Source organism: Nycticebus coucang, chromosome 3, assembly GCF_027406575.1.
Source record: "Nycticebus coucang isolate mNycCou1 chromosome 3, mNycCou1.pri, whole genome shotgun sequence".
Classification (NCBI taxonomy): Eukaryota; Metazoa; Chordata; class Mammalia; order Primates; family Lorisidae; genus Nycticebus; species Nycticebus coucang.
This window is the reverse complement of record NC_069782.1, coordinates 99,542,027-99,562,081: the sequence shown is the minus strand read 5'-3', so window position 1 is coordinate 99,562,081 and position 20,055 is coordinate 99,542,027. Positions and strand designations below refer to the sequence as shown.

General features: G+C 38.9%; 1 protein-coding gene across 4 annotated transcripts in view; it reads left to right on the top strand.

Moving 5' to 3' along the window:
- MYPN (myopalladin) overlaps nt 1–20,055 on the top strand; it is a 99,402-nt gene that overhangs the window by 19,803 nt on the left and 59,544 nt on the right. For all 4 annotated transcript variants that reach the window (XM_053585534.1, XM_053585535.1, XM_053585532.1 and 1 more), the window contains one exon: nt 18,303–18,478. In XM_053585534.1, the coding sequence (XP_053441509.1) occupies nt 18,303–18,478 (176 nt within the window). The remainder of the gene's footprint in view (nt 1–18,302; nt 18,479–20,055) is intronic.

The following is a 20,055-nucleotide window of genomic DNA, read 5'->3' as shown; positions in this document are numbered from 1 at the left end:
AGGGTTCAAACCTGGCCCCAGCCAAACTGTAACAACAACAACAACAAAAATAGCCAGGCATTGTGGCAGGCGCCTATAGTCCCAGCTACTCGGGAGGCTGAGGCAAGAAAATTGCCTAAGCCCAAGAGCTGGAGGTTGCTGTGAGCTGTGACGCCACAGCACTCTACCCAAGGCAACAAAGTAAGACCCTGTCTCTTAAAAAAAAAAAAAATGATGCAGTGGTGCCACAAAAGAAGATGTGAATTACTTTGCCTGGAGTGCAGGAATAGTTAACAGAGGAAGTGGCAGAGACCAAGGGGAAAGTGCATCCAAAGACCGAAAGGCAAGTGTTTTCAGGGAACCACAAGTACTTGGTTGTGCCAAGAACATGAATATCAGGTAAGGAAAGATTAGAGATAAGGTTGAAAGAGGTAGGCAGAAGGGATGGGTTCTTTCAGGCCAGGTCAACTCTATATGCTTATATAAGGGCATAGATGCTAGAATTGTAATAATGTTTTTATATGGCAGGAAGGAGTCTGACCTAACTGGAAAGGTGAGTAGAGCCAGATGATTTTGAAGAACAGTGAAAGCAACACAGAATACTACAGACTTGGTTTCAAAACAAGCAGGAATCCATTTAAGATTGTGTATAGGGAAGTAATAAGACAAAAAGGTTCATTTAAGGAGGATTAGTCTGGATGAATAAGTTAAATCAGGAAAGAACAGAGCCACACGGCTACTTCGGAAGCTATGGAAGATGTCTCGGCAACTGATGCTCTGGTCAGGCTCAGAGGGGTGCAGTGGCAATGAGGAGAAAAGATATTTAGAAGAAAAGAAATTAAGTGGAACTTGATGACAGGAAGGATGAGTAAAAAAATGTAGTCCACAAGTTTATGGGTACCTAAAAAAGAAAGATGGGGTCTCTGGCAAGGACTCAGAAAGTAGAAGAGGTAGCTGATCTGTGGAGGGGGGACCATATCCAATAGGAAGCAGATCTGCAGCACTGCAGGTGAAATGAGAGGAGAGTGGAGATAGAAACGTTCCAAGGAATAACTCAGATGCAATCTGACACGCTATCTCTGTAATTATAAAAGAATTATAAACACAAGTCACACTTGGAACCAATTTCTAGTTGTTGGTTCAATCCAGGGCTAGAGTGAAGTAATGTTTTCCTTCTTTTAGCAGTAACTCTGCCCATCTCTCTCCCCCTAAAAAAAAACCCATTACGTATTACCCCAGTACATGTTACACACGGGCACATGCACAGAGGGAGATATTTCTTTTAAAGATAAAGTTGGTGCTATTTGGTTTGAACAGGGATGAGGTAGAGATGCCTGCAGCCCAACTGCTTGCTCACCATTGAAACTCCTGAAGCATCTCCAAAGGACACAGGAGCACAGATTTTGATCCAGAGGATCCATTTAGAAAATGCATTAAAATAATAAAGTAATGAGACATTTCAGTTTGCTAAGTAGGAACGCCATAGTCAATAAGGACAGGATCCTTCTTGCTATTTTAGTAGTAAGTATACTGAACAACTGAAGCCTAACTTTGTTATCTATGCGCTTCTGCATATAACCATTATTTTGTCTGTGTTCTTGTAACCCTACTTTGGCAAGTTGAAAAATCATTTTTGCTTATTTTGTTGATTTCCAAGTTAACTGGGTAGAAATGGTTTTATAAGTAGATGTAGGATCCTGTATCAGTGAAACTAACATTTTAAACGCTCGTTAATCTTGAACATAGCTTCACTGGAAGAGTTGTCTTAGAAAACAGAATATAGTGATGTGTTTCCCACAGATGAAAGAGTCTGTGGGATTTCACAGCAAATGACTACGATCCTTTTCTGTATCCTGACTCCAGATTATTTTCCCGGGAATGTATAGCTGGGTCACTCTATGTTTGCTTGTATACAATCTTTGAAGGCAGCACAAATTTACCTTTTATAGATGTCGACACCTGCTATGACTAGGTTTTTTTCTATCTACTTCTGAACATTTGTCTACAAGTACTGTGTCAAGAAAATAAAAAGGAAATAAAAGTTATAAAGAAAAAGGATACCTTAAATGATATGAGGAAATTTAATATTATATTATGTACAGCCTTTTTCTTTCTACTTTTTGGAAAAATCTGGAAAACTTCATTCATTCATCCAAGAAATGTTAAGTGCCTAGTTAAGTACTATTGTAGGCACTAAGGTTAAGGCTGTGCACAAGACAGATACATTTCCTGACTTCATAGAGCTTAAAGTCTAGGAAGGGATACAGATAATAAATCAAAATTCCACAAATGACTATATGATTACAATTATGATAAATGTTATAAAGTAGGGCATATAGCATAGAGACCAAACCTACCAAGGTCCCTATGCTATATGCCCTACTTTATAACATTTATCATAATTCTTAGTAGATGTCTAGGAATTGGCCCAGCAAAGCAGGGTGGGAAGAAAAGTGTTTCAGGTTGAGGTCATAGAAAACCTCAAGTCCTTCAGCAGGAAGGTAACTGTTGAGTTTAAGGAATTGAAGAAATGATGTCACCAGAATATAAAAAGTGAGGAGGAATGGTTTCAGATGAGTCTAGAGAGGAAGTAGAGGCCAGATTCTGAGATCGTCCTAGAACAAGTTACTTAAAGTGGGTCCCCAGACCAGCAACGTCAGCATCGCCTGGAACCTTGGTGGTGAGACAAATTCACAGGCCATGACCCACTGAATCAGGATCTCTAAGGGTGAGCCCTCTGAGTTTTAATAAACTCCTGACAATTTGTTGATAATCTGTTGAAGCTAACCCATGCATGCATAGAGGTTCATTGTTCTAGGTTCTCTACTTTGTATGTATTTCAAAGTTTTCAGAATGAAAACTTTAAAAAAAATAATATTGGTAACTTTTACATGTTTTAAAATTTTTATGTAAGGGAATCATGATGTCTGTTTTCTTCCACTACTTGAATTTTTTTCCCTAAAAAGTATATCCATGTTATATATAACTTTAATTCACTTGTTTTCTTTGCTATATAGTATTTTACTATATGACTAGAATACCACATTATTGGTGCATGAATGTTCTAATATACTTTCCTGGTACACAAATTTTTCTTGGTGCATGAGTGTTTAGGCATGGATTTGTTAGCAGAGTATGTATAAACTTCAACTTTGTAATAATACCAAATTGTTTTCCAAACGAAACAATGATGTTGAGAATTTTTTTCTTTGTTTATTGACCATTTAAGGTTCATTTTCTATGAAGGACCTGTTTACATCTTTCACTCACTTTTCTATTGAGTTGTTTGTTCTTTTCTTATTGATTTATAAAACTTTTTAAACAGTCTGGATACTAGTCATGTGACTTATGCATTATGAAATATTCTCTCTCATTTTGGTTTGTCTTTTCATTTTCTCTATTGTGTCTTTTGATAATTAGATATTCTTAACTTTAGTGTCAAGTTGATTAATTTTTGCTTTATGATTTTGGCTTTTGTAGTTTGTGTCAGTTTAAGAAATTCTTCCTAATCCCAAAGTCATAATCTTATATGCATATACTGTCTTCCAAAAGTTTTATAATTTTACCTTCCACATTTAAGGTTTTAACCCACTTAAACTTGATTTTCATATACAATGTGAAGCAGGGAACCTATTTCAATTATTTTTAGATTGGATAACCAATTATTCCAGCCCCTGTTTATGGAAGAGTACATCTTTCCCCTATTGATATATGTGCCAGCTACATCAGACAACAAAATTCCATAAATTTGTGGGTCTAGTTCTGGGATTTTATTATAATAGATTTTTCACAGTTCTTGGTTTTCAACTTTTTAATTTTAAGGATTATTGATTCTTCTTGTTCTTTACAATACAAATTTTAGAATCATCAAATTCCACAATAAATTTAAAAGATCTAGTAAGATTTTTGGAATTATATTGAACCTGTAGATCAATTTAGGGAGAATTTGGCATCTTTTAAATATTGAGGGTTTTTTTTTTTATTGCTAAATCATAGCCGTGTACATTAATACAATCATGGGGCACCATACACTGGTTTTATAGACCGTTTGACACATTTTCACCACACTGGTTAACGTAGCCTTCCTGGCATTTTCTTAGTTATTGTGTTAAGACATTTACATTCTACATTTACTAAGTTTCACATGTACCCTTGTAAGATGCACCACAGGTGTAGTCCCACCAATCATCCTCCCTCCGCCCATCCTCCCCCCCTTCCCCCTATTCTTAGGTTATAACTGGGTTATAGCTTTCATGTGAAAGCCATAAATTAGTTTCATCGTAGGGCCGAGTACATTGTATACTTTTTCTATCATTCTTGAGATACTTTACTAAGAAGAATATGTTCCAGCTCCATCCATGTAAACATGAAAGAGGTAAAGTCTCCATCTTTCTTTAAGGCTGCATAATATTCCATGGTGTACATATACCACAGTTTATTAATCCATTCGTGGATCAATGGGCACTTGGGCTTTTTCCATGACTTAGCAATTATGAATTGGGCTGCAATAAACATTCTGGTACAAATATCTTTGTTATGATATGATTTTTGGTCTTCTGGATATATACCTAGTAGAGGAATTATAGGATTGAATGGCAGATCTATTTTTAGGTCTCTAAGTGTTCTCCAAACATCTTTCCAAAAGGAATGTATTAATTTGCATTCCCACCAGCAGTGTAGAAGTGTTCCCTTTTCTCCACATCCATGCCAACATCTCTGGTCTTGGAATTTTGTGATATGGGCTAATCTTACTGGAGTTAGATGATACCTCAAAGTAGTTTTGATTTGCATTTCTCTAATGATTAAAGATGATGAGCATTTTTTCATATGTCTGTAGGCCATGCGCCTGTCTTCTTCAGAGAAGTTTCTCTTCAAGTCCCTTGCCCAGCCTGCGATGGAATCACTTGTTCTTTTCTTGTTTGAGTTCTCTGTGGATTCTGGTTATTAAACCTTTGTCGGAGACATAACCTGCAAATATCTTCTCCCATTCTGAGGGCTGTTTGCTTGCTTTACTTACTGTGTAAATATTGAGGTTTTTTGTTTTTGTTTTGAGACAGAGCCTCAAGCTGTCGCCCTGGGTAGAACGCCGTGGCATCACAGCTCACAGCAACCTCCAACTCCTGGGCTTAAGCGATTCTCTTGCCTCAGCCTCCCACGTAGCTGAGACTACAGGCACCCACCACAACACCCGACTATTTTTTGGTTGTAGTTGTCATTGTTGTTTGGCAGGCATGGACTGGATTTGAACCCTCCAGCTCTGGTGTATGTGGCTGGCACCTTAGCCACTTGAGCTACAGGCACCGAGCCAAAATATTGAGTTTTTATATTTAGGAGTATGATGTATTTCTCCATTCCTTAGGTATTCTTTAATATATTTCAATAAAATTTGTAAACTTTTCTCTGGGTCTTACAAATCTTTGCCTGGCTTCATTGCTAGGTTCCTTCTTATGCTATTATAAATGGTACCTTTTTTAAAAATTACATTCTATATTTGTTACATATAAAAATACAATTGATTTCTGTAAGCTTGCCACATTTATGAAATAATTCTCCTTTGGGGAATTTTTCTCACTCAGTATCCACTAAATTCATGAAATCCTTTTTCAATGGACTTTTTTGAGTGTTCTTCCTTTCTAATCTTTTATTTTGTGTTTTATTTTCTTGGCTTTTTGAGCTAGGTAAGTTTTCTAGTACAATGTTGAAAGGAAGTGAAAACACTGGGCGCTTTAGTCTTATTTCTGATCTGGAAGGGAATGCTTTCCATTTTTCAACATATCATGTAGGATTTTGTTATAAGTTCTTTTGTCTAGAAAGATTAATATTTTTAAAAATTATTAAGAGGTTGAATTGTGCCAAAAACATTTCTGCATGATGGAGATTATCATGTTTTTTTCTTTATCCTAGTAAAGAATATTGATTTTATAATATTAAACCAATTTTGAATTCTTGGGATAATCATAATTTGTTCATAACCTGTTATATTTTTATATATTTCAGGATTTGGCTTGTTAATATTTTGTTTAGAACTTTTGCACTTTTATATTTTCTTTCATTGGCCACAAGGTCCAGTGTGGTATTTAATTAGTACAACTAGTATAGCCCTTGAGGCTATGTGTGGTTTGCATCTTTCTGATTGGCTAGGGGACATCCATTCTGAATCAGCCGTAAATTATTTTGAGTCCTGTTCAGATCATATGGCAAAAAAATCCCAAGATTTGGCCAGGCACAGTGACTCATGCCTGTAATTCTAGCACTGTGGAAGGCCCAGGCATATGGATTGCCTGAGCTCAGGAGTTCAAGACCAACCTGAGCCAGAGCGAGACCTTGGCTCTAAAAAAATAGCCGGACATTGTGGCGGGCACCTGTAGTCCCAGCTACTTGGAAGGCTGAGGCAAGAGAATTGCTTAAGCCCAAGAGTTGGAGGTTGCTGTGAGCTGTGACAGCACAGTACTCTATACCAAGGGTGTCAAAGTGAGACTCTGTTGAAAGGAAAGAAGGAAGAAAGGGAGGGAGGAAGGAAGGAAGAGAAGGAGGGAAGGAAGGAGGGAGGCAGGGAGGGAGGGAAGGAAGGAAAGAAGGAGAAAGAGAAAGAAATCCCAAGATTTAAAATTTGGCTAGATGAGGAAAATCCCCTAAAGCACTAATTAGAGATCAAATCAGATACTGAAAAGTATCACTTGATTTAATAACATGGAGCCATAGTGACCTCAGGAAGAGCAGTTTTCAAAGAGTGAAGGGTGCAGAAGGCACATTAGAAATAATTTACAAGTGAAAAGGAGACCATATCAAAATGTCAGCACATGGGCCTACCTTCCTTTCCAATACCCCCAAACCTAACTGGAAAACATTACAGAATCCCATCTAGAGACCAGACATTTTTATAAATTACCTAAAGGTCAAAAGTATACGGAGGGGACAGAGCCAAGTTTTGTGGGCCGTAAGGTGTATATGATTTGGGAGGTCCTTTTTAAGATAAATAATGCAGGGCGGCGCCTGTGGCTCAGTGAGTAGGGCGTCGGCCCCATATGCCGAGGGTGGCGGGTTCAAACCCAGCTCCGGCCAAACTGCAACAAAAAAAATAGCCGGGCGTTGTGGCAGGCGCCTGTAGTCCCAGCTGCTCGGGAGGCTGAGGCAAGAGAATCGCGTAAGCCCAAGAGTTAGAGGTTGCTGTGAGCCATGTGATGCCACGGCACTCTACCCGAGGGCGGTACAGTGAGACTCTGTCTCTACAAAAAAAAAAAAAAGATAAATAATGCAAAATTGTGAATACACACTTAGGTACTTACTAGGCCTTGGAAGGGAACTATGCACAGGAGGAAACCTGAAGCTTCACTGGTTTCATGGTAAATCTGCCTCTATGTAAATGAACCTGATTGACAAGAAAACCCAAAGCCCAAATCATATCCCAGAGAAGACGGCTGTGGAGCTAAGAACTCTTCTGGGTGTGCTCCAGGCTTGCAGGCAAAAGATACAATAAGTGGAAGAGGGACCAGAGGGAGTTAGAGTGATTAGTCTGGAAACCATATTCAGAGCAGCTGTGTAGGTCAGCGCCTCCTGCTCCTCCTGTTTGGGCTGAGCAGCACACACAGCCAATTTACACAGAAGCCAGAGCAGCAAATGTGTGCTGGGGAGGCAGGGCAGTGTCCCACATAGCTAGCTGTAACAAAAAGACAAGGAGCTACTGAGACACAATGCACGCTTCACCTGAAATTACAGCCCGGTACCGTAAACATCTCCTGTAATCAGAGCCAGCCCCCATGTAATTGCAAGGTTTTTAAAATAACTAAAGGAAGTCAATACCATGAAAGAGGCTCTAAATTGAACAAACAGAAGAATTTTGTTCTGAAAGTAAGATTTAGCATTGCAAACAGAAGAAAGGAAGACATCAAACTTTAACATAGGTAACACGGAAAGGCTCAAGTACATTGAATCAACAATAACAACAAAACTAGAAAATTCAGTTCAATATGTTCATTTGTTCTTTTGTTCAGTAACAATTCTTTCAGCACCCACTATGCATCAGGAACTATTCCAGGGACTTGAGATTCATCAGTAAATAAAGCAAAGTTTTCTTCCATATTACATTTTAGATGAAGTGAAAGGGAATAGATAACACATAATGAAGTTAATGAATAAGTGAATTATGTAATAATTTAGTAGTAAGTACTATGAGATTAAAAAAAAGATTTCTAGAAAGTGACAATAAAAGTTACTAGTTACCTCTCTTCAAATTAATTTAGTCCTTTTTTTTTTTTTTTTTTTGAGAGAGTCTCAAGCTGTCACCCTGGGCAGAGTGCCTTATGTCACAGCTCACAGCAACCTTAAACTCTTTGGCTTAAGCGACTCTCTTGCCTCAGTTACCCAAGTAGCTGGGACTACAGGTGCCCACCACAACACCCAGCTATTTTTTTGTTGTTGTTGCAGTTGTCATTGCAGGCCCAGGCCGGGTTCGAACCCACCAGCCTTGGTATATGTGGCCAGCACCCTACTCAGTGAACTAAGGGTGCTGCCACTAATTTAGTCTTTCTAAAAAATTACTTTAGGAATGGTTTCATCGACACATTTATTCATCTTCTCTTTTGTTGTATCTAAAATTGGCTTTGCTAAAATAAAATAGGCCATGCAGTAAGGGGTAGTCCTGATGTCTCAGTGTTATCCAATTGCTATTTATGGTTTTCTTCAGTTGTCAACAAGTTTCTATCAGGAAAAACTCAATAAACTTTCATAAAACTTAAAGCATAGCTATATCTTCCCATTTATACTCCCAACTTCCCACAGTGGACATAAAAACTTAAGTTTATTAACTCACCTTAATTGACAGTAGCAGTCAAATAAGGTATATGAATTATGTCACAAATCCAACATAACTCTGAGTCCTACTAGAAAGCATCCACTGTTATCTGATTGTCCAGTTGCACTCTATATGAAGAGTGGCTTTGATGCTTACAGAGAGTTGGAAATGTCAGTAAGTAAATATCCTACCTTTCGGCTGTGTTTTGGGTCTCACATTCTTCACTTAAGCAATCAAACAGTTACATGAAGCTAATAAAGACAATTCAAGAGAAATTCTTTTCTAGCACCCAAACCTTGAAAAAAAAATTGAAGGCTGAGTACAGTGGCTCACTCCTGTAATCCTAGCATTCTGGGAAGCCAAGGTGGGTAGATCCTTTGAGCTCAGGAGTTTAAAACCAGCCTGAGCAAGAAGGAGACCCTCATCTATACTAAAAAATAGCCAGACATTGTGCTAGGCACCTGTAGTTCCAGCTACTCAGGAGACTGAGGCAGGAGGATCACTTGAACCCAAGAGTTTGTGGTTGCTATGAGCAGGCTGATGCCACGGCACTCTAGCCTGGGCAACAGAATAAGGCTCTGTCTCAAGAAAAAAGAAAAAATGTAAAAGACTTGAGGCCATAAAAATCCTAATTGAGTTCATTCCTTTCACATTCATACAACAAATATTTTTTGACCAGCTATAATGTACCAATGTACTGTGCTAGGTGGCAGATAAACCATGGTAAACAAACGAGATAATCTCTGCCCTTATGGTTTTTATTGTCCCATGAGGGAGAGAGACATTAGAACAAATAAACCTACAAATAAATATATAATTATAAGTTATATGTAGATTCTGTGAAGAAAAAGAACAGTTTATTAGGGGAGAGAATAAAGAAAGACTCTGAGTAATCATTCTTTTAATGAATGTTGTTACTGGTGAGTCAGAATAACACATTCAAATTATGTTTAGAAGTTGTTAATGTGCTAGAACAATGAGTCATAATGTTTATCCAAGCCATATTTTAGATGAAATAGTAACCTAACATCAGGATGGTAAAATGGTGCCAAATAGTCCAGCTAAATCTGAAAAATGTGGTTTTTGATGTCTTCCTTCTTCCTTTCCTTGGTAGCTACCAAATTAGCAGACCTGGCATGCTAGCCTCGAATATGAAAGTTGGTTCCTTTTTTATCATGTGCATTTGCCCCATTTCCCCAGATCATTGACTCATTTCTGTTGAGCCATGAATCACTGCTGGCACCCACTGCCATTCCCCAAGTATCATGAGGATTTGGTGTTCTAAAAACATGCCGCTAGGCCAGCGTGGTGGCTCACGCCTGTAATCCTTCTACTCAGGGAAGCCAAGGTGGGTGGACTGCCTGAGCTCACAGGTTCTAGAACAGCCTGAGCCAGAACAAGACTGCCGCCTCTAAAAATAGCTGGACATAGCGGCAGCTACTATGAGGCTGAGACAATAGAATCACTTTGAGCCCAAGAGTTTGAGGTTGCTGTGAGCTACTCTACCGAGGGTGACAAAATAAGACTTTTTCCTCAAAAAAATTTTAAAAATTAAAAAAAGGCAAAAGCATGCCACTGGTCAAGGTGTTTCTGTGAAATTACCCCAAGGTGGAAATTATTTCCCAGCATGGATGAACATTTGAAGAGCATGTAGTTCCTCTTTACTTTCCAAAGTCTTCCAAGTAGCTGGGTAAATTTAATAACCTTTCCAGAATGCAGCCTGATCCCTGCATTATTTCTAATTGGGTTACCCTGTTAATGTCACTGTGATGGTTTCTGATTGTTCCTTGGACCTGCTAAAGCCATCCTGACCATCTGAGTAAGGACAGAAAAGTTTCTGACACAGAGTCTGGGCAGTTGAATCACTCCTCTTATCTCCTTGCTATCCAATTGCTGGTGGATGACTCCACTCTGTTTTTTCTAAGGACAAAAAATGTTATCTAAAGAATCGAGATAGGCCAGGCATGGAGGCTGACTCTAGTAATCCTAGCACTCTGGGTGGCCAAGGCGGGTGGATTGCTTGAGCTCAGGAGTTCAAGACAAGCCTGAGCAAAAGTGAGACCCCATTTCTACTAAAAAAATAGAAAAACCAGCTGGCAAATGCTTGTAGTCCCAGCTACTCCAGAAGTTAAGCCAAGAGGATCACTTGAGCAATCTCACTTGAGATTGCTGTCAACTGTAATGACGCCATGGCACTGTCGCCTGGGCAACAGAATGAGACTCTGTCTCAAAAAAAAGAATTGAGATAATCCTATAACGTCTGTATGAGGTAAGGTATTTGTTTATTCATTTTGAAATAGCTATTATACTTATTTTATCAAATTAATAGAATTACATTGTTTTAAAAGTCAAATATTATTAAAGAACAGACCACTTTTAACTTATTTTTGGAGTTTTCTGTTTATTTAGCTCTAGCTTTCTTTTTTTGTTGTTGTTGTTGTGTTTTGTTTTGTTTTTTTGGACACAGAGTCTCACTTCATCGTCCTCAATAGAGTGTCGTGGCATCCTAGCTCATAGCAACCTCAAACTTTTGAGCTCAAGCAATTCTCTTGTCTCAGCCTCCTGAGCAGCTGGTACTACAGGTGCCTGCCACAATCCCTGCTATTCTCTCTCTTTTTTTTTTAGAGATGGGGGTCTCACTCTGGCTCAGGCTGGTCTCAAACTTCTGTGCTCAAGCAATTTACCCTCCTTGGCCACCCAGAGTACTAGGATTATAGGCGTGAGCCACAAACCTCTAGCTTTCTAAATAACATGCCAGTAGCTCTTAAACTTTTTGTTTTCAGGACCCATTTAGTCTTAAAAATCACCAAGGCCCAGAAGATGTTCTGTTTACATGAGTTATAATTATTTATCATGTTAGAAATCAAAACTGAGAGGGCGGCGCCTGTGGCTCAATGGGTGGGGCGCCAGCCCCACATACCGAGGGTGGCAGGTTCAAACCCAGCTCTGGCCAAACTTCAACAAAAAAATAGCTGGACATTGTGGCAGGCACCAGTAGTCCCAGCTACTCAGGAGGCTAAGGCAAGAGAATCACCTAAGCCCAAGAACTGGAAGTTGCTGTGAGCAGTGATGCCACAGCACTCTACCGAGGGTGACAAAGCAAGACTCTGTCTCTGAAAAAAAGAAAAAGAAAAAGAAATCGAAACTGACAAATGTTTTAAATATTTACTTATTCATTTTCAATTAACAATAATAAACATGTTAACATAAATAATCTTAGAAAGAGTAACTGTATTTTACAAAACAAAACATTTAGTGAGAAAAGGAGCATTGTTTTATATTTTTTGCACATCTCTAATATCTAGCTTTATTTTATTTTATTTTTTTTTTGGCCGGGGCTGGGTTTGAACCCACCACCTCCGGCATATGGGACCGGCACCCTACTCCTTGAGTCACAGGCGCCGCCCTAATATCTAGCTTTATTGAAGATGACTGGATTTTTCTCATTTGCTTCTGCATTCAATTTGTTGTAGTGTTGTTTGGGTTGAAACAAACAAAAAAAAATCAGCCTTATACAAATACAAAGTCAGAAACAAGAAGAGTATTTTAAGAGCCTTTTCAGATAATTGTGGCTATTCTTATTTGATACTACATCAAAATAAAACAAGCAATGTTTCTTAAAGCTTAGTTGAAATGTGCAATCTGAAACCATCTCAATGAACCCTATGAACCTTATTTTCTTCCCAGTGAAATACCGTCCTCTCCTGTACTAAAACCCATTGGTCTGTCTTGAACATTAAAGGCTAACATCGTGACACATTGTTCACCTGGAAAATGAGTAATGCAGATCTTCCAAACGGTGATACATTTTATTATATAATATTTAGAAATCACATTTATTGATATCATCACTAATTTAGTGGAAAGATATTCAAGTATTGGAAATCCCTAAATTCACTGTGGGGGATGCAAGTTATCCAAAATTCTAATTTTTCCTTGAAACCTCAAATATTTTCATTGGCAATAAATGCCGTCAGTGGTTTTTACTTAATGTGAAAGGCTTACTGCCTTCATTTTTGAGAAAGTGTCTGCCAAATACCCAAGTCTAAATAACCATAATTTGTCTGTCATTTGTTCTTTGAAATTAAAAAATGGTTTCATGCAGTATGCAACTAGCTCAACCGTAGAGCCAAACCATCACACGAGTGTTCTTCCCTACACAGCAGAAATGTCTTATGCTACTTCCCATTTCGCTTCCCAGCATTAAAAACACACAAACTCACAGCTAAAATTTAGTAAAAGTAATAATTTTTTACTGCTTCATCAAGGACATTTTTCAGTGAAACTGGATTTTTCTATTTATTTATTTGTTTATTATTTACAAATAATAAACAAATTTGCAAGTGTGGTGGTGAACGCAAGCAATAACCACTGGTTAGTTTGCAACAGTGCCTTCATATCTGTTGCTAAAGCACAACTTTTACCCACTGTGGCTTTTGCACCATCAGTGTAAACGTCAATACAGTAAGAAGGCAAATAATGTCTTAGCATTATTATGAAGATAGTTTCATCGTCACAAAAAGCAAACTATACTTTTAGAACCACTGTAAGATGTTCACATTGCTATTGCTTGGTATGCTGATGTCAGCTATGTTCTGTTGACTCCCTAGCATGTAAGACAGAGGTTTAACACCCCTGTACTAGGCCAGCATCCCTATTGTTCTTTCCTTCATCACCTCAATAGCATCATATCACACTGTTGTTTTAAAAAATTACTTAAGGTTGGCTCGGCACCCATAGCTCAGTGGTTAGGGCTCCGGCCACATACACCTGGGCCGGTGGGTTCAAACCTGATCCGTGCCTGCTAAACAAATATAACTACAACAAAAAACAGCCAGGCATTGTGGCGGGTGCCTGTAGTCCCAGCTACTTGGGAGGCTGAGGCAAAAGAATTGCTTAAGCCCAAGAGTTTGAGGTTGCTGTGAGCTGTGACACTCTACCAAGGGCAACATAGTGAGACTCTCTTTCAAAAAAAATTTTTTTTTCAATGTTTAACCTTCTCTCTACTACCTAAGTATTGTTCACTACCAAGCCTAGAAGGGTAAACTGAATGTTGCTTTGCTTATACAACTTTCTATTTTGACCTAGAATTGATCACTGTTTTGCATTTTTATGTGCTTAGTGCTGTGGTTCTGTTATAAATTTGTCTCAGTTCTCTGATAACTTCTCCTAAATATTCTCTTCTTTGCAGTTAAGTCTCAGGTGACTTGTCAAACCCATTTGTTTTTCCCTAGAAAACTCCCTTTGGAAGGGCTTTCTCCTGCTGCTCCAACATGGAGCAGCTGCTGGTTCAGCCTGCAACTTGGCATTCATCCTGGGACATTCTCTGACTGCTCAGAAGAGGAGTGACCTAGTATGCAGATTTAAAAGTTAATTTTCTACACTTGTAACCAATTTTCCTATCTAAGCTCTATGTTTCTCCCTCACCCCCATTGTTAGCAACCTCTTATCTCCAAATTCCAAAACTTTCCAGAGTTCTGCTGCACAAATTGACTTCTTCTTTCATCAATATTCCCAAGTAGGCACTGGTTTTCACATTTTCAGTTCTCCTGGCTCCTGAACCTGCTTTCTACCTTTCAAAACTTTTTGAGGTCTCAGTTCTGCTATTGTCTCACCTCTTGTTCTTTTTGTGCTTGTGGTTTTATACCTTTAAAAAAATTCTTTCATTTTCATTTGAAGGGTATTTTGAGAGGGGAATAAAGAGAAATACATGTACTTAATATGTCATAATTAATTAGAAGCCTGATATTTGGATTTAGAACTACACATGCTCTAAGGGTTTGTTTATACAAGTTCCTTGAGGTCTTGGGGACATTTATGCTTTGGGGGATTTATGAACCCATTTTAGCAGCTACATGTGCTACCACAGCAAGAATCAAGGGGCAGGGCACAGTGGCTCATGCCTATAATTCTAGTATTCTGGGAGGCCGAGATGGGTGGATTGCTTGCACTCAGGAGTTCAAGACTAGCCTGAGCAAGAGCAAGGCCCATCTTTACTAAAAACAGAAAAATTAGCGAGGCGTTGTGGTGGGCACCTGTAGTCCCAGCTACGTGGGAGGCTGAGGCAAGAGGATCACTTGAGACCAAGAGTTTGAGGTTGCTGTGAGCTATGACACCAAGGCATTCTACAAGACAGTAATATGTGCAACAGAGTGAGACTCTGTGTCTCAAAAAAAAAAAAGAAAGAATTCAAAGACTGGCATAAAATTTGATAAAACAAATAACTAGACATGTAATAAATATTAACTACAATAGAACCTCCACCTCCTCATACTATCTCCTTAAGTTGACCTAATTTTTGTACATCAGACATGCACCACATGTGTGTACCAGCACAGCAGGCCTAGATTCTTTTTTGACCACCTCTGTAAGTTGACCAGTTTGTTACAGACCCTTGGGTGGTCAACTTACAGAGGTTCTACTGTATTAATTTTTTCCATCATACAGTCTTTCAACAAATCCATCAAATACTTATTTTCTGAGTAAATACCATGTGCCAGGATGCTGCTGTCGGTGCTGGGATCATAGTCCTCTCATGGACTCTACAGTCAAGTGAGCAGAGGAAACAATACCGAAGTAAACAAGTATATAAGATCATTTCAGATAGTAATATGTGCTAGGAAGATAACCAAAGAGAATAATCTGAGAGAGTGACTGAGGACAAGGGGACTACAGTGGAAGAGGGTCAGGGAAGGCCTTTCCAAGGAGGGGACATTTGAGCTGCAGGTCTGACTGATAAGAAGGACTTATCTTTGTAAATATCTGGGGAAGAGAATTTGGGAAAATACAAACATCCCAAGGTGGGAAAACATGTTCACAGAATAGGAGGGAGACCAATGTTGAAATATAGTGAAGGGAAGCATGATGGGAGATAGCATCCAGAAATAAGAGTTGGAAAAGCAAACTTAAACATTATCTCAAATAGAGGTGATGGTTGAAGCTACCAGATTAGATAAAATAGTCAAAGGAGATAGAATAAATACCCGAAAACTGTGCTAGGCAGGCTAGATGCTGCAAGAGCACATGAGACACTGTTCTACCTTCAAAGAATTTATAATCTAATAAATTGGTTAGACAAGACAGAATTTCGAAATAGAGAATAATAAAAGACAGCATATAATCAAGTCTTGCAGACATAGTACAAGTTTAGAAAAAAGTGAAGTTAGAAAATGTAATGATCATTGAGAATGGATGGTAAAATATAGCTTACTGTAAGAGGCAATATTTGAGCCTAATTTTGATAGATGAATTATATTTGCAGTAGCTGGAAGGCAGAGGAAAAGAATCTTGGGTAGAGAGAAAAATACGAGCGGAGACTTGAATGTGGCGGTGACCATAACATATTTAATGGAGCAATAGAGAACAGCTTGACTGTTAGGAAGAAGTTCAATAGATGGGTTTTCTCAAATGTGTTTTAGAATCTTGCTTTATAAATGATGAGAGGGAAAGATTAGAGCACTGAATGGTTAGATCTGAAATTACAGTAAAGATTAACAACTGACAGGAATACTTTATTTTTATTTTTTGAGATAGAGTCTCACTCTGTTGCCAAAGTTAGTGTGCCATGGCATCAGCCTAGTTCACAACAACTTCAAATTCCTGGTTCAAACCATCCTCCTACCTCAACCTCCCGAGTAGTGGGGACTACAGGCACCCACCACAAGGCCCTAGCTAATTTCTCTTTTTTAGAAGAGTCGGGGTCTCACTCTTGCTCAGGCTGGTCTAGAACTTCAGAGCTCACACCTCAGCCTCCCGGAGTGTTTGGACTACAGGCATGTGCTGACACACACAATTGGAACTAAATTTTTGGCATTAAATAGTTATAATACCTCCAACTTTTTGTTATGTTGGTTAATAATTATTAATTAGCTAGCTCAGTGACTCTTACCTGTAATCTTAGCACTCCAGGAGGCCGGGACAGGAAGATCACTTGAGCTCAGGAGTTTGAGACTGATCTGAGCAAGTGCAAGACCCCATCTCTTCCAAAAATAGAAAAAATTAGCCCAGCATGGTGGAGAGCACCTGTAGTCCCAGCTAGTCTGGAGGCTGAGGCAGGAGGATCACTTAACCCAGGAGTTTGAGGTTGCTATGAGTTAGGCTGAGGCCATGGCACTCTAGCCTAGGCAACAGAGTGAGACTCTGTCTCAAAAAACAAACAAAAAATAAATAAATAAATAAAACAAAACCAGCCATCCAGTGGCATAGCCTATACTCCTAGCTACTTGGGAGGCTAAGGCAGGAAGATAACTTAAGCACAGGAGTTCAAGGCTATAGTAAGCTATAGTCACACTACTACACTGCAGCCTGGGCAACAGAGTGAGACTTTTTCTTTAAAAAATTATTATTATTATTTCAAAAAATGAAAAAGAGCCAGGCATGGTGGCTCACCCCTGTAATTCTAGCACTCTGAGAGGCTGAGATGGGTGGATTGCCTGAGCTCAGGAGTTGGAGACCAGGTCAACCTGAGCCAGAGTGAGATCTTGACTTTAAAAATAGCCAGATGTTGTGGCAGTCACCTGTGGTCCCAGCTACTTGGGAGGCTGAGGCTGAGCCCAAGAGTTTGAGGTTGCTGTGAGCTATGATCCTATGGCACTCTATCAAGGGTGACAAAGTAAGACTGTCTCAAAAAGCATAAATAAATAAATGAAAAAGACATCTTGTTCCAATCTATCCTATCTATCTTGTTTTCCTTTACCCCCAATGAGTAGCCACTTTTAGCTATTTTAGCATTTTATTCTTTCCAATTGTCTTTATGTAAATGTAAACACCATTAGCATATCTTATTTCTTGCCCTCTGTATCTGTTTCAACGGGCTTATATAATAAGTTATTATAAACTGAGTAGCTTAAAGCAACAGAAATGTGTTCTCTCACAGTTCTCGAGACTAGAAGTCGGAAATCAAAGTGTCACCAGGGCCACGTTCCATCCAAAACTCTATGTAAAATCCTTGCCTCTTCTTAGCTTAATGTATGGAAATGTATTTAACTTAGGTTTTGCCAGACTTAAGACACTCCTGGAAGATTACGACCCATCCACTTGACCCCAATGACTAAAGTAACAGAACAAATTGATTTTTGTTTAGTTAAGTCAGATGCAATTTCCTAGGAGAGAATGTGTGTTCTCAACCTCACAAGCCTTTATTATGTCTTAGATTCTCTAAATAAGCTAATGTAGCACTTATTTAATGCATACTATGGAAATCTAGAAATAATTTCAGGGGAAGCCAAGTTCCATATCAAAGACCCTGTACTTAGTAGTTGGCTGTACTTGCTTTTTCATTTATTTTCTCACAGTTAATATCATTCTTAATAGGAGCCACTTTCTAATTTCCTGAGTAAGGTGTCCATATGGTTTGAATACTACCCACTCTTCTCATGGTTACAATCAAATAATACTGTAGTAACGGATTGGTTTTTGTTGTGACTTTAAATTCATCTCACCACAGTTTTCTCCTTAGAAAATATCCGGGGGCCATCTATGTTATTGTCTCATATTTTTGTCATGTCCAATGGCCATATACTCTTCCCTGCAGGTGGTACTGTGAAGGTAAGGAGCTCGAAAATTCCCCAGACATTCACATTGTCCAGGCAGGAAATCTACACTCACTGACCATTGCTGAAGCTTTCGAAGAGGACACAGGACGCTATTCCTGCTTTGCTTCTAACATCTATGGGACAGATTCAACTTCTGCTGAGATTTACATAGAAGGTAAATAAAACAAAGTGTTCTTGGAGCATGATACCAGTAAGACATATGGTTATAACAGATAAATATTTATTGAGAACCTATGCTACCACACACTTTTCTAAGCTCTGACTTCTATATAGCAGTGAACCAAGTAGATAAAAATCCCTAGGCTTAGGGATTTACATTATAATGGGAGAGACAAAATAAATGAGATAAAGTATATAATATGATAGGTGTGTATACGCACATATAAGCACTGTAGAAGAAATAAAAAGCAAGAAAAAGGGATAGGAATTGTGTATATTGTGGATGTGCGTGAGTGTGCATGTGTGTATATGTGTGTTGTATGTGTGTTGGCTATAATTTTAGGCAGGGTGGCCAGAGACGACTTCAGTACAGTTGACATTTGAGTGAAAAACAGAAGGGAGGAAATGAGTGAGCCAAGGATATTCAAGGCAAAATCACACTAGGCAGAGAAACCAGCCAGTGCAGTGGCCCTAAGGTGGAAGAGTCCCTGTCTTAAGGCACAGAGATGAGCCACAGGTCCAGGGCACAAAACAAAAAAGGAGCAGAAGGTGAGGTCAGAAGTTCAAGACGGCAGGGGTGAAGGGAGGCAGGTGGGCAGATCAGGTAAGTCCTTGTAGATCACTGCAAGCACTTTGGTTTTTATTCTGAGGGAGACAGGAAGTTCTGGAGGGTTCTGAAAAGAGACATGGCATGATCTGACCTGGTTTTTAACAGTCACTTTGGCTGCTGGTTGCACATATTCAGCAGGGAGTCAAGGGTAGAAGCACAGAGGCCAGCCAGCTGGGAACACTGGAAAGGCATTTACATTAGCACAAAACTTACATGATTAATTTTCAGGAAGAAATCAATTTATGTTCTTTATATAGCTACCTAAGTTTGTGTTCTTATTTTATCTCATCCTCTAAATTTTTTCTGGGGACTATTCTTTAGCACTCTTTTCACATATGATGTTAGACTTTATGTATCCCTTGGGTTTAGCACTTAAACGCTGTATTATTGTGGCACAAATGCCCAATTACCAGCTAGATTGTAAGGCCAGGACTGTGTCGTTCTTCTTTACATTTCCGATGCCTTACATAGTGCCAAAAGCAAAGCAAGTATTTGATAAACAACTATTGAATAAGTAAATACTTGAATAGAAATGTGTTGTAGGCTTGTATGTGTTCTTATCCTCAAATTTTCAGAGTCCAATAAATACCTCCAGATTTAGTTCTGTTACATCTTCCTGAAATTCACTCTCTTGAGAAGTAAATCCAGGATCAAAGCTCTGCTAACAGTACTGAGATTGGATTGCTGGGTTTTCTTCTTTGTAGCAACATAACTTCCACTCCCCCACCCCAAGATGAGTATGACTTGTTAATATTAGGACAGAACGGAAGAGTATCCACCTACACTTACAATGTTTGGAATCCAATGTAATTAATCCCTTCTTTTATCCGATCTATGTGTGCCAAGAGCAAGAGAATTTTGAACACCAGAGAATGAATAGCAAAGACTGCTCTGTTAGGCCAAAGGCACCGGCAAATGTTTTACATAAAGGAACACTTAGAAGTTGGGCCAGTCAATTTGAA